Source organism: Cucurbita moschata, unplaced genomic scaffold (assembly GCF_002738365.1).
Source record: "Cucurbita moschata cultivar Rifu unplaced genomic scaffold, Cmos_1.0 Cmo_Scf00005, whole genome shotgun sequence".
NCBI classification, from domain to species: Eukaryota; Viridiplantae; Streptophyta; class Magnoliopsida; order Cucurbitales; family Cucurbitaceae; genus Cucurbita; species Cucurbita moschata.
The window spans coordinates 2648710-2662595 of record NW_019268521.1 but is presented as its reverse complement, the minus strand read 5'-3'; the positions used below and the strand labels follow the sequence as shown (position 1 = coordinate 2662595).

At 35.9% G+C, this 13886-nt stretch overlaps 2 protein-coding genes across 5 annotated transcripts; both read left to right on the top strand.

Moving 5' to 3' along the window:
* The first annotated feature begins 3443 nt into the window (after window positions 1–3443).
* LOC111442820 (protein DETOXIFICATION 19-like) lies at window positions 3444–7398 on the top strand. 2 transcript variants are annotated; one of them, XM_023080363.1, is made up of 8 exons: window positions 3444–3532; window positions 3608–3920; window positions 4005–4549; window positions 4715–4801; window positions 6448–6504; window positions 6594–6832; window positions 6907–7025; window positions 7140–7398. In XM_023080363.1, exons 2-8 carry the CDS (start codon window positions 3657–3659, stop codon window positions 7269–7271), a joined length of 1443 nt encoding a protein of 480 aa, XP_022936131.1. In that variant the 5' UTR covers window positions 3444–3532; window positions 3608–3656; the 3' UTR covers window positions 7272–7398. The 2 variants fall into 2 exon arrangements, with proteins under 2 accessions (XP_022936131.1, XP_022936130.1); XM_023080362.1 differs by having other exon boundaries at window positions 3444–3920.
* A 4460-nt stretch (window positions 7399–11858) lies between these two features.
* Window positions 11859–13886, top strand: LOC111442818 (early nodulin-like protein 2). Of its 3 annotated transcripts, none has more exons than XM_023080358.1 (3): window positions 11859–12156; window positions 12270–12778; window positions 12839–13886. In XM_023080358.1, exons 1-3 carry the CDS (start codon window positions 11991–11993, stop codon window positions 13781–13783), a joined length of 1620 nt encoding a protein of 539 aa, XP_022936126.1. In that variant the 5' UTR covers window positions 11859–11990; the 3' UTR covers window positions 13784–13886. The 3 variants fall into 3 exon arrangements, with proteins under 3 accessions (XP_022936126.1, XP_022936127.1, XP_022936125.1); XM_023080359.1 differs by having other exon boundaries at window positions 12270–13462; window positions 13529–13886; XM_023080357.1 differs by having other exon boundaries at window positions 11860–12156; window positions 12270–13886.

Here is a 13886-nt window from a genome sequence, read left to right as displayed (position 1 = left end):
TGGGGCCAAGAAACCTACAACTTGGTTCATGTGCAACCACATGGGTAGCTCCAACTTTGTCCAAACAAGTGTGGTGCAAAATAATATGTCCGGATAAGTTTTTGATATTCAACCATCGTCCTCAAAAAATAATTGCACAAATTCAAATATTTATATATCTGTCTGTGAGGTAGATCAGTGTGATTTCCCTGATATGAAAAAAAAAAATTATGCATCATAATTACTTTAATTCAGTTCCGACATAAATTACTCTATATAGTTGACTCTTTTAAGAATCTTTTATGATTATTGCTTTAAACGTAATATCTCATTAATTACAACGTGGTGCATAAAATAGATATTGTATGATTGTTCGAATTTCAGCGGTTTATCATATTATATAATCATGCAACCTACTATTTAAAAATTAGAGTAAAATAAGAGAATAAAAAAAGAAAAATAAAAACACAATTAACACAATTCAATTGGTACAATTTGGATTGGGATAGGTTACGAACACATTTGAGCTCCGTTCCAACAAATTAAATTTTTATGAATTGGGTTTGTTCATGAATTCATCTGAAACTAGATTGAGTTAAATCGAACCAATCTAATTTATAACTGAACCCAAAACCCAAAAAATCTATAACCGATCCGAACACTTCAAACCAACCCTATGATTGAATAAATGATTAGAACAACTCAAATCAATCCAACCCAACTCAAAAAGTTTATGATTGAATAAATCGTTGGACTAAATCAACCCAACCGAACCAAAAAAAAATTATTGGTAGACAAACGAATGAGATGGGTACCTCATATAGTAACATCTTCGACCCACACTCATGCGTCACTTGTCCCACGCTTTGGTTGGCATTATGTCATAGCCCACCTCATATTTTCCTAGATTCAATAACTTTGATTAAATTATATTATAAAGAAAACCACGAGCTTACTCGAACGGATAACACATCTGTCTTTATTCCCTAACTTTAAGACGTTGTAAGTTTTAATTTAACCCGACGCGATGTAATATTCTCATGTGGCTCTCCCAAGAAGATAAAAAGAAAGGAGAGAAAAGGGTTTGTAAGTAGAATTGAGAGAGATCAGCAATGAAGTTCTTGTTCCAGTGCCCATGCTGCTCTTGTTTTTGCTTCATGAAGCCCAAGCCAGGCCACCCAAAGCCTAAAGATCCGACCAAAAAAGAACCCAAAAAGGAAGAAGCAGCGGCGGCGCCACCGGCACCGGCACCGGCACCAGCACCAGCCAAGGACCAGGAACAGAAGAAAGAATGATATTCATCTTCATCACAATGCCATTGCTACTGAATCATTGTTTTCTACTCCAATAAATTTCCCTTTCAATTTCCGAACAAAAACAGTATGTAATCTCTCTCTCGGATCTTCATTTCGTGTTATAATATTTTTTGAAAAAAATTATTTAGATATGTTTGAAATGATTTTTTCTTTAATGTTATAGTTTTTTCGTTAAAAGTTTCGATTTTGTTTTTAAATTTATAATTAAAGGTACTGAGTTTGATTAATTGTTCAGAATATATATTTACGAATCATCTTTCTTTTACTCAAATTTTCCGTTGAATAAATGAGATTCTCGACTTTATTACATAAAATATTTCATTATTTTCTTCTTTTATTTTGAAGACAAATAATTATGAACTATATATATAGATATAAAAAATACTATAGGTTACCGGCTCGGCATTAAATCTGGTTGATAAGGTTAGAGGTTCAAATTCTTATACACATTTATAAAAAAATCAATTAATATTAAAAAAAATTACAAATTTTGAGGGATTTATTTGGTAATTTATTTTGTGTATCGATCTAGTTGTAAATTTTATTTTCAGAAATAAAAAACAATAATTAAAAAAAAATTATGTAATTAAATAAGTGGTGAGTGGTTAGGTGATATAGGTGGATCACATTTATTAAGAGCACGTGTTTTCATAATAGACAATTATTCGACCATAAATCGCTGTCTAAAAAAACGCTATTAATTATCTAAAAGCTCTATAATATAAAATTGAGATAAAAATAAATATAAAATTAAGGAATTAAAATGATATTTTAAATATATCATTAAAATATGAATTTTTTAAGAGAAAAATTTATGTTAATTATTATTGAGTTATTTTCGTATTTAATTATTAGTTAGTGAATGATTTTGTACAATTTTCTTTTTTTAAGAAATTAAAATAAAAGAAGATAAAATATTTGGCACCCACATCAAGACTAGGCTAAAGATTTATTTAAATTTCATTTCATTCTTTTTCAACTATAATATATATATATATATTATATTATATGGACGTGGATCTAAAGTTGCTTTTAGCTGCATCGATAAGTTTATTGTTTTCTTTTTAGAATTAAATTAATAAAATATTTTGTAATTCAAAATTATTTTTTTAAAAATCTAATAAATATGACTTGAATAGAAACGGTTAATACTTTGTTTAAAAAATAATGGTTAACTTTAAAAAAAAATTAAAAAAAATACAGTTACATTTACTGTCAATGTCATGTTTAAAAGATGTAATTGTTATTTTTAAAACTTTATGAATATTTTTAAAATATAGTATTAACGATAAAGTATTTTTTAAATACTATTAAAAATTTATGAATATTTTAAAAATGAAATAATAATAGTTTTCATCCCATTAATGTATTTTTTATATTTTTAAAAGTTTTAAAATTATAATTAAAACTTTTAAAATTTAAGAATTTTTTTTATGTAAAGTAAGAATTTAAAGCTAATTTAATTCTTTTTAAGAAAGCGTTGACCGAAAAAAAAAAAGAAAAAAAAAAAGAAAGTTCGAAGGAATAGATAAACTATTTATATTAGTAAAAATATTTACAAAATCTGATTTCTTTTACATTTACTATAAAATATAAATATCTTTTTATTTAGTATATTTAGTTATATAAATCACTTGATAACTCCAAAAATCAATAAATTATAATTGAAAAAAATATAACTTTTATAAATGAATTAATTAATTTTAAAAATAAACTTTTAAATTTATTTATTCATCCAACCTTGATATAATTTTTCTTTTATAAATAAATAGAGAAAATAGAGGATTAGATTAATGAAAAATTATTATAAAGCACTCCATTCTAACATTTATTTTGAAAATATTTTATTAATCTCTATATTCAATTTATAAAGTTCTATTTTTGTTTAAATTTAGAGACGGATTGATTTTAAAAAAAAATATCTTTAAACTTTTAAAATATTTAAAAAATATTCTCTAACTACAAAAATTAAAAAAATACTTTTAAAAAATTTAAAAATAGTAGAGTTACCGAGTGTTAAATGACACTCTTAAAATTTCACGGGTATTTTTTAAATTTTTTTTAAACAAATGTGAAATTTGAATTATTTTTATTTATTTATATATTTGGTGTGATATATGGATATATGTTGTAAAGTGGCTTCTTCCACATTACAAACAAAAAAATAGTTCGAACTTACTCTACATAGACCCCTTGTTTATGGGTTATCACAGCTTACACCGGAGTCATCATAATTAGTTCCGTGTTCTTCTTTTCTTTCTTTCCCTCCAATTTCATTACGTTTACATCTGATTCTCTTACTGCCACCACAGATTCGTCGCTGTAAATTCCAACTCCCAACACTTTCTGAACCACAACACAATGCCGGAAAACGATTACGACCCTCTTCTCCAAGTTTCCGATGCCGGCGACCGACCAAACGCCTCCGATTCATGGAAGAAAGTGTTCGATAAAGAGGAGTTCAACAAACAGCTCTCCATTTCATTTCCCATGATTCTCACTAATGTTTTCTACTACTTAATCCCTTTGATTTCCGTCATGTTCGCCGGTCATCTCGGCGACCTCGAACTCGCCGGAGCCACTCTCGCTAATTCCTGGGCCACCGTCACCGGATTCGCTTTCATGGTTTGTTCCCCTTTTCGGTATTTAATCGTTTTCGTGTTTATTTCATTTTGCGTTTGTTAATTACTTGTTTGAACCGATTCATAGACGGGTTTGAGTGGCGCATTGGAGACACTCTGTGGCCAAGGATTTGGGGCGAAACTGTACCGATTTTTAGGGATTCATCTGCAATCATCGTGTATAATCTCTTTCTCCTTCTCGATTTTCATTTCCCTTCTCTGGTTCTACACAGAGCCGGTCTTGATTTTGCTGCAGCAAGATCCCGCCGTGTCGAAAACGGCTGCACGGTATATGAAATTTCTGGTTCCTGGGCTGTTTGCTTATGGGTTTTTGCAGAATAGTGTGAGGTTTATCCAGGCTCAATCTGATGTTATGTTTTTGGCTGTGCTTTCTGGAATTCCGTTGGTTCTTCATGTTGGTGTTGCTTATGGTTTTGTGAACTGGACGAGTTTGGGGCTGGAAGGAGCTGCTATGGCAGCTTCTATTTCATTGTGGGTGGCTTTCTTGGTTGTGGCTGTTTATGTGTTTAAGTGTGAGAAGTATAAGCGTACATGGGAAGGATTCTCTGTTGAAGCTTTTAGTTACATAGTATTCAATTTGAAACTTGCTTTGCCATCTGCTGCAATGGTTTGGTTAGTGCTTTTGAACTTTTGTTTCCTTTTGTGTAGCTTTTTACAATCTGGTGGTGTGTGTGTTGTTGCATATTTTGGAGCTTTATGACACTTTTCTTTTGTTTTCTAGTTTGGGTAGTTCATTGGGTTGGGATTTGATGCTTTTATATATGGTTATGTGAACAGTTTGGAGTATTGGGCATTTGAGATTCTTGTGTTCTTGGCTGGATTGGCTCCAAACTCGGAAACAAATACCTCTTTGATTGCAATTTGGTAAGGATCTTCTGTGTTCCTTTGCTAGCTACCTGATATTGTCATTTTTGGGCTTTCCTTCGAAGTTTTAAAACGTGTCTTCCTTATAAAGAATGTTTTGTTATCTAACCCAACTGATGTGGGATCTCGCAATCCTCCCCTCTTTGGGGGCTAACGTACATGTTGGACTTTGTTCCCTTCTCTAATCGATGTTGGACCCCCAACCCACCTCCTACGGGACCCAACGTCCTTGTTGGCACACCGGCTCGTGTCTACTCCCCTTCGAGGCTCAGTCTCCTTGATGGCATAGCGTCTAGAACTTAGCTTTGATACCATTTGTAACAACCCAAGCCCACTGCTAATAGATATTGTCTTCTTTGGGCTTTCTTTTTTGGGATTCCCCTCAAGGTGTTAAAACGAGTTTCTTAGGAAGAAGTTTCCACACCCTTATAAAGAATGTTACATTTTCCTCCTCAATTGATGTGGGATCTCATAATCCACCCCTCTTTGGGGCTTAGTGTCCTTGTTAGACCTCATTCTCTTTTCCAATCGATGTGGGACCCACCAATCCACCCCCTTCAAAGTCAGTGTCCTTGCTGGCATACCGTCTCATGTCCACCACCTTCGTGGATCAACCTTCTCGCTCGCATCGCCTAGAACCTAACTTTGATCCCATTTGTAACAGCCCAAGCCCATCGGTAGCAGATATTGTCCTCTTTGGGATTTTCTTTCTCGCTTTTCCCTTAAAAATTTCAAAATGCATCTCTTAGAGAAAGGTTTTCACACCTTTATAAAGAATGTTTAGTTTTCCTCCTCAACTGACGTGGGATCTCACAATCCACCCCTCTTTTGGGGCCTAGTGTCCATGTTGAACCTCATTCCCTTCTCCAATCGATGTGGGACCCACCAATTCACTTCCTTCGAGGCCAGCGTCCTTGCTGGCACACCGTCTCATGTCCACCCCCTTCAGGGATCAACCTCCTCGCTGACACATCGCCTAGAACCTGACTTTGATACCATTTGTGACCGTCCAATTGTCCTCTTTGGGATTTCGTGTCTGGTTTCCCCTCAAAATTTTAAAATGCATCTATTAGAGAGAGGTTTTCACACCCTTATAAATAATGTTTAGTTTTCCTCTCCAACTGATGAGGGGTCTCATAATCCACCCCTCTTTGGGGCCTAATGTCCTCGCTGGACCTCATTCCCTTTTGCAATCGATGTGGGACCCCCCAATCCACCCCCTTCAAAGCCAGCGTTCTTGCTGGCACACCGTCTCATGTCCACCCCTTTCAGGGCTCAACCTCCTCGCTGGCACATCGCCTAGAACCTGACTTTGATACAATTTGTAACAGCCGAAGCCCACTGGTAGTATCCTTTTTGGGATTTCCTTCTTGGGTTTCCCCCTCAAAATTTTAAAATGCATCTCTTAGAGAGAGGCTTTTACACCATTATAAAGAAGGTTTCGTTTTCCTCCCCAACCGAGAACTCATTAACAAAGTGTATCCGGAAGAAATGCTTTCATGAGTTCTTTTTATAGCACATTAAAAAATCCTTGAATTATCCCGTTACAACACTTTTTGAAAAGTGCTTTTCAAGTAGTCAAAAGCATTAGAAATCTATTTACAACGATGAACTGATATCTCCCTTTGGAATGATGCATTGAAAAGTGTAAACACAGAAGCCATTGCCTACATGATCACATATGGACTCAGTGCAGCTGCAAGGTACACAAATCTCCTCTCTTTTACTTCCTTTTTATCTCCATGCCCTCTCCCTCCAATATCATAACAAAAGACACAACCATCTTGAACAGCACAAGGGTGTCAAATGAGCTGGGGGCAGGCAACCCTGATAGAGCAAGACAAGCCATGTTTGTCACTCTTCTACTCTCATTCCTTCTAGGCCTTTCAGTCGTTCTTCTTCTAGCATTTGGCCACAACATCTGGGCAGGATTCTTCAGTAGTAGTCCTGTAATTATACAAGCCTTTGCCTCCATGACACCCCTTCTCACCATTTCCGTGCTCGCCGACTCCGTCCAAGGCGTATTATCAGGTTCCCACAACTGCTCTCCCTCTCGTTCTTCCTTTACAAATCCGTTTTTTCGTCTCACATGTCGTGACTTGCAGGGGTGGCTAGAGGATGTGGTTGGCAACACATGGTTGTGGTTGTAAACTTAGCTACATTCTATCTTGTTGGTATCTCAACAGCAGTCTTTCTGGAATTCAGAATGAAGCTTTATGCCACGGTAAGGATTCAAATGGTTCGTTTTTTTTCGAACGAACACGGAAATTCTAAGACTAAAATAGGATTTAAACGTTCAAATTTATCGAAACTTATCGTATAATGTGTTATGGTGCAGGGGTTGTGGATTGGTTTGATCTGTGGCTTGTTATGCCAAACTTTGACACTGTTGATATTAATAGTTCGTTCAAAGTGGACAAGAATTGAGCTGTCTGATCATGGAGGTAAGCAAAATCCAGCTTTGACTTGATTCTTAGCTGCAATAACTATGATGAGAATAAACTCAAATTTGAATCCTAGAAATGTATGAGCTGGATTTTGATTATTTAGTGGTATTTGGGATTATAAAGTTCTTATTTTAGGTTTATTTAATTTAATTCCGTTCCCCATTTCCCCTTGCCTCGAGCTCGAGCACCAGTCCTTTTCCTGTGAGTCGTGTGAGATTTCACATTAGTTAGAGAGGAGAACGAAACATTCCTCATATGGGTGTGGACGCGTTTTAAAACCGTGAGACTTGTGATGAGACATAACGGGCTAAAGCAGACAATATTTGCTAGGGGTGGACTTGGGTTGTTACAAGTCGGCTTCAAATCGTTTGTCCTATGCTCACTCTAACGGGCTAAAGTGGACAATATTTACTAAAATGGACTAAAGAAGACAATATGGACTTGGACGGGCAACCCTATACTCGTATTAGATTATAATGTTTTAACCAATCAAGTTGGATAATAAAATAAAACATTCCCATTTTAAGGCCAACCAACCAAATTTTATTTGACTTCCAACATTCTAAATTTAGAGTTCAAATTCTTGGGCTAATCTGCCCCTGCTGCCTGCACCACACAAGCTCTCTCCAGCTCCTGGCCAACGACCTGAAACAGCCAACCCTTCTCTTCAACCTATATAAATCAACCAAGGGCGGAGCCAAGAAAGAAACAAGAGAGAGCAACGACGACGATCATGAACTCAACTAAATCAACACCGAGAAGGGTTCTGATCGTCGTCACGATGATGGTTGCTCTTAGCATCGTCGTCTTGCTTCCAATGGCAGCGGAGGCGACTGTCCCTGCCGGGGGTGCAGTCTCTCAATGCATCCAGGGTTGCACAAAGTCATTGGCCGGTTTAACGGCTGGTTATTGCCTTACTCTTTGTTCAGCTGAGTTCCACCCTCTATCCGCTCACCCACATCATCATGAACAGGATCATAGCCATGCTCATGTTCGTGTTGATGCTCATGCTCACGTTGATGATCATGGTCACGTTCATGCTCATGTTCATGCACATGTTGATGGTCATGGTCATCTTCATGCTCATGTTCATGCTCATGCGCTTCATTAGAGTATGGTGCATTTTCTTCATTCCCATTATTAAAGACGACTTTCATGTTGTAGCCATCTGATTTGCCTCTCTTCATGTAAGCTCTTTGAAATACCCATTTGTTCTCATTCTCGGTTGCATTCTTTCGTTTATTTAAAATATTTTTCTAGACTCGAGTTTGAAGAATACTCTCTCCATTTATACGAGGCATTTTGGGAAGCCCATAGCACAACCACGAGAGAGCTTATGATCAAAGTGGACAATATCATACCATTGTGGAGAGTGAGTTCGTCTAACATGATTTAGAGAAATAATTAAAATTTTGGATATGAAAGCAGGAGATTGGAAAAGGTTAGTAATTTAATATATATATTTAAAAGACAAAATAGTATAAATAATAAAATCTAAAGTTATTGTTATTTAATTATTTGCAAATGATGATTTCCAATAATTATTAAAATAAAAAGTGAGAAGCAAAGTTAAAAAGAGCCAATATTTTAGTTGACATTTAAATACTTTGACCATAAAAAAATAATAAAACATTATGTAATTATGATTTGTAACAACTCCTAAATAATTTCATTAGGTTATAATGTAACTACTTAGGTCATGGGATTATGGTTTTGAAAATTTCATGTTATTATTTGGCTTTCACATCTTGAATTTATCAATAATCAATTAAAAAATAGCCATTTAATTTAATTTTAAATAAAATAAAAATAGCCCTTCAACTTAATTTTATAAATATTTTATTTTTATTTTTATCTTTTTCAAACGGGTTTGATTGGAGATTTTGTATTCGGATTGTTTGAGAACTCGCGACCTCTTCCCAATTGATTATGACTAGATCGAGATCAGAAACTAATTGAGCCAATTCTAATTTGATTTGCCAGCCATTTGTTTCATGGCTTTAATTTGAGCGGCAGATTAATAGCAGATCTGATTCAACATTGAATAAATCGGCAGATAAGAATATTTGTCATCAGTAATGGAAATTACATTAGTAGGAATATAAGCTGAAACATCTCCCGATTGGGTCTCAACTATTGGTAAACCAGTCATACTTCCTTCCACTAAACCAAAACTTGATTTAGTGGCTAAGTATAGTTTGATTTAAATTTATTTTTAAAATAATATAATAAAAGTTTTAAGCCAACGCTAGAGAGAACGAATCAAGTCACTGCTAGCTAAATAGAGTCGAGAATGAAGATTATATTTTGTCTCTAACCTGACCTAAATTTTTAACTCGTCTCACCTCACTTTTTATATATAAATATGAATATATTAAAACTAATATATAAAATTAACTTATTATATATAATATATATTAAAAAAAATACTTTTTTCAAGGGGAGATGACGGTAATATTGAAATTTTCAACTCATATTATTGGATTTATTATAATATTTTATTTTTTTTAAGTAAATTATATTATAAAATGGAAATTAAAAATTATTCGAAGACATTAAAATGGAAAAAACTCTGCACATGGAACTCGATCTCCGAGAATTATTCACAGAGAATTCTTGCCACCGATTGATTTTGCTAAAACAAGAAGCGGGGACAGGCATAAGAAAATCTTCTCCATTCTCGCTTCTCGAACAAAAACAAAGAGTTTAGACGTGGCCCAACTTATCAAGATCCTGATCTCGAGAGATTACAAGCTCCTAATATCGACATTGGAGTTCTCACATAACACAAGAATGAATAGACATGGCATGACGATATTTTACTCCTTGTTTAGCCACATCAATAAAGATCAATCCCCACTTTCTTTGTCTCTTCCATTGACATGTTGCTATCATCCATGCAAAGTCTTTCCGAAAGAGTAACACTCCGACGTATTAAACCTTCTAATTTTAAAGGTCGAGTTATAAGTTCCTAAATTTTTAAGTCGTGTTTAAAAGGGTTCTCAAATCCCGATTGTATATATGTTATGTTCACAATATAGTTTAAAATTTTAAAAATTAACGGCGAGGATTATTGAGGAGTAGTTTCACATTGACTAATTACGATGAAGATCGAAGGAACACTATCATCATTGCTACGAGGACTTTTGAAAAAACGATAAGAGCTAATGTTTAAAGAAAGCCTGTGATTCTACCATGAACTTTAAAAAATATTAAAGAAAACAATCAATAATTTATTAATTTTAATAAATCTAACTTTTTGAATATTATTATTTAAATAATAGAAAATTAAAGGATGTTAAAGTAAATTAAAGACATGTTCATAGTGAAATTAACATTAATTAAACCAAATATTTGGTTAAAGAGATTCCTTCGTTTCTACTTTATGGCCTTTTGTAATTTTTTTAGGAAAGTAATTTGATTCTTTTTGTCTTTTGTAATTTTTTTAATGATTTTAGTTATAACTTAATTCTAAAAATAATTAAGGACAATTATTTTTAAAATAAATAATAATCTCTTAGTTCAACTAAAAAATGATAATAATATTATTAATTCTAGATATTAATTTCGCTCAATAATAAAATAAATGTTATTATTATTTAGATATTACTAAAGAATTATAAGATTTTTTACCTAGCGATGAAATTATGGTTGTCGTTGACATGACAGTGTTTTCACATGTTTATAAGTGTCACCGACATAAATAACGAATCAATATTTTTAGATTATTATAAAATACCGATAAATAATTGATAAAATTCACGTGGATAAAACTATTATACCAAATTAAAAAATATATATTTATAAACTTAAAAACACCCAAAAATTAATAGATTAAAAATACTATTTTGGTTTTTATTTTATTTTTTATTTTTGTATTTTCAAATTTTATTTATATTTTAATAAATTTTAAAATTCGCAGTCTATTGTTATTTAAAAAATATCCTTTAACTTTTAATAGCATTTAAAAAATATTTTCGGACTTTACAAAATTTATTTTAAAAATATCTTTATTAGTATTATTTAAAAAATACTCATAAAATTTTAAAAATATCATTAAACCGTTTATGTTTATAAAAAAGTTAATATTTTTTTTACCATTTATTGACATCTCATATATTAGTTTCCAACTTCTCTTAAAAGTTTATGAATATTTTTGAAATCCTCGAAAGTCTAAGGGTATTTTTAAAACAAAATATTAACGAGTTTAAAAGTTGAAGAATATTTTAATTTTAATTTTATGTCTCGTAGATCATAATAATTAAAAGAATAATTTATATAAAATTGAATTAATTTTGGGTGAAATTTTCCCAACTAAAAATTTAATAATTCAATAAATTTAAAATTTAATAATTATGTGAAAATAGGGAGAAAATTAAATCCCCTGTCAAGAGCGGTAGGAAAATAAAACAAAATCCAGGTGGTACAAACGGCGTCAGAAATAAGTAAAATCCAAAATTAATTCTGAATTCAAAACCCTAAGCTGTTGTAGGATGCAGCCACGTGTACGGTCACCATTTTCCCTTCATTTACCGACACGTCGTTACACTCTCTTCAATTGTCGACATATCGTTCCACTCACTGCCGTGCCTTCTTAACCATTTTCTCCTACGCGCTTTATCCCCATTTCCCCACCCTGCAACGGTCACCATTTCCGCCTTCTATTTATCTCCTCAGTCCTTCATCTCTCTACCTCCAACCCCTTCTCTCTCTCTCTTAAACCATTTCTCTCTCCATTGGCTATGGCGTCTCTCCTCTGTCTCTGCATTCTCTTCTTCCCCTGTTTTCTCTCTGTTTCTCATGCTTATACGTTCTACGCCGGTGGAAAGGATGGGTGGGTTCTCAACCCCTCTGAGAGCTACGATAATTGGTCTCATCGAAACAGGTTTCAGGTCAATGATGTTATTGGTGAGTTTAGCTTTTCCTCTGATCAATCTGTTTTGCTCTGTTTTTGGTTGATTTCAGGGCTTTGCTCTGTTTTTGGTTGATTTTAAATTGGATGTTTGATCTGTGTTTGGCAGTGTTTAAGTATGCGAAAGGGTTGGATTCTGTGTTGGTGGTGAGTAAAGAGGGTTATGAAAAGTGTGATTTGAAGAATCCGATTATGAAATTGGAGGATGGGAATTCGGAGTTCAAGTTTGATCGCTCTGGGCCTTTTTATTTTGTTAGTGGCAAACAGGGGAGCTGTGAGAAGGGCCAGAAATTGATGGTGGTTGTGTTGGCTCAGCGCCCTCCTCCGCCGTATACGGTGGGAGCCCCACCACCTTCTGGAGCGGCGCCGTCCTACTCGCCTCCGGTTTTGCCTTCTCCTCCTCAAGCTAAGCCGCCAGGAGTTTCTCCCTCACCGCCGTCTGGTTCTCCTGGAGCCAAATCGCCTTCTGGTTCTCCACCATCGGCGACACCCATTTCGCCGTCTCCACCGTCGGGAACACCCACTTCGCCTTCTCCATCTGGGTCTCATTCTCCGGCGCCATCAGGTTCTCATTCTCCCGGTGGGGCAAAATCTCCTTCTGGTTCTCCACCGTCGGGGACACCTAGCTCGCCGTCTCCGTCGTCTGGGACGCCTATTTTGCCATCTCCGCCTTCGGGAACACCCAGCTCGCCGTCTCCTTCTGGGTCTCATGCTCCGGTACCATCAGGTTCTCATTCTCCTGGTTCGCCGTATCCTGGAGCGAAATCTCCTTCTGGTTCTCCGCCGTCGGGGACACCTAGCTCGCCGTCTCCGTCGTCAGGGACACCTATTTTGCCATCTCCACCTTCGGGAACACCCAGTTCGCCGTCTCCGTCTGGGTCTGAAACTCCGGTGACCACGCCAGTGCCGGCCGGTTCCCCCACTTCTCCGTTGCCGGGAACGCCCACTTCGCCTTCTCCATCCGGGTCTGGAACTCCAGTGACCACACCAACCCCGGCCGGATCTCCTTCATCAAGTCCGGGAACACCCACTTCGCCGTCTCCATCTGGGTCCGCCGGTTCTCCCACTTCACCTTACCCTGGAGCAAGCTCTCCGTCAGGGTCACACATTTCGCCGTCTCCTTCCGGTTCCGAAACACCGATAACATCACCAGTCCCGGCCGGTTCTCCCACTTCCACAATACCCGGAGCAACCTCTCCGTCAGGATCACCGCTCCCCGGCTCATCTCCAGCAGGATCACCATCATCAGAATCCAATTCCCCCTCCACTTCGCCATCTCCAGCCGACGCCATCACGCCCACAACAGCTCCGGTACCGGCATTTTCACCAAGTTCATCCTCTCCGATTATATCCCCAGCATTATCGCCGTCGACCGAAGGGCCAATTGGTCTACTCCCACCTGAGTCCAGCGATGCACCCATAAATTCCCCGCCGTCTCCACCATTATCTCCGTCGTCTTCCTCAGGAGAAGCACCATCACCAAGAGGCTCTGCAAACGACACAACACCGTCAACACCACGATCGTCCGCCATAGCTTCAACTCCATCGGTAATTTTGTTGGGTTCCATTACAATTGTGTTAAGCATGATCATCAATGGAGGATCTCTTATGAATTTCACTTGAGAAGAAGAACGAACATAAATCTCATTTTTAATAATTAGAGTTTTGTGAATAAAATTGAGAGAAATTTCTCCAATAATATTGTTCTTCTATTTTCCCCCTTTCA

Coding starts and splice junctions, on each gene's coding strand:
- LOC111442820 (XM_023080363.1), top strand. CDS start 3,657: ATGCCGGAAAACGATTACGACCCTCTTCTCCAAGTTTCCGATGCCGGC. Junction 3,921..4,004: donor TCACCGGATTCGCTTTCATG/GTTTGTTCCCCT, acceptor ACCGATTCATAG/ACGGGTTTGAGTGGCGCATT. Junction 4,802..6,447: donor ACCTCTTTGATTGCAATTTG/GTAAGGATCTTC, acceptor TGCATTGAAAAG/TGTAAACACAGAAGCCATTG.
- LOC111442818 (XM_023080357.1), top strand. CDS start 11,991: ATGGCGTCTCTCCTCTGTCTCTGCATTCTCTTCTTCCCCTGTTTTCTC. Junction 12,157..12,269: donor TCAGGTCAATGATGTTATTG/GTGAGTTTAGCT, acceptor TGTGTTTGGCAG/TGTTTAAGTATGCGAAAGGG.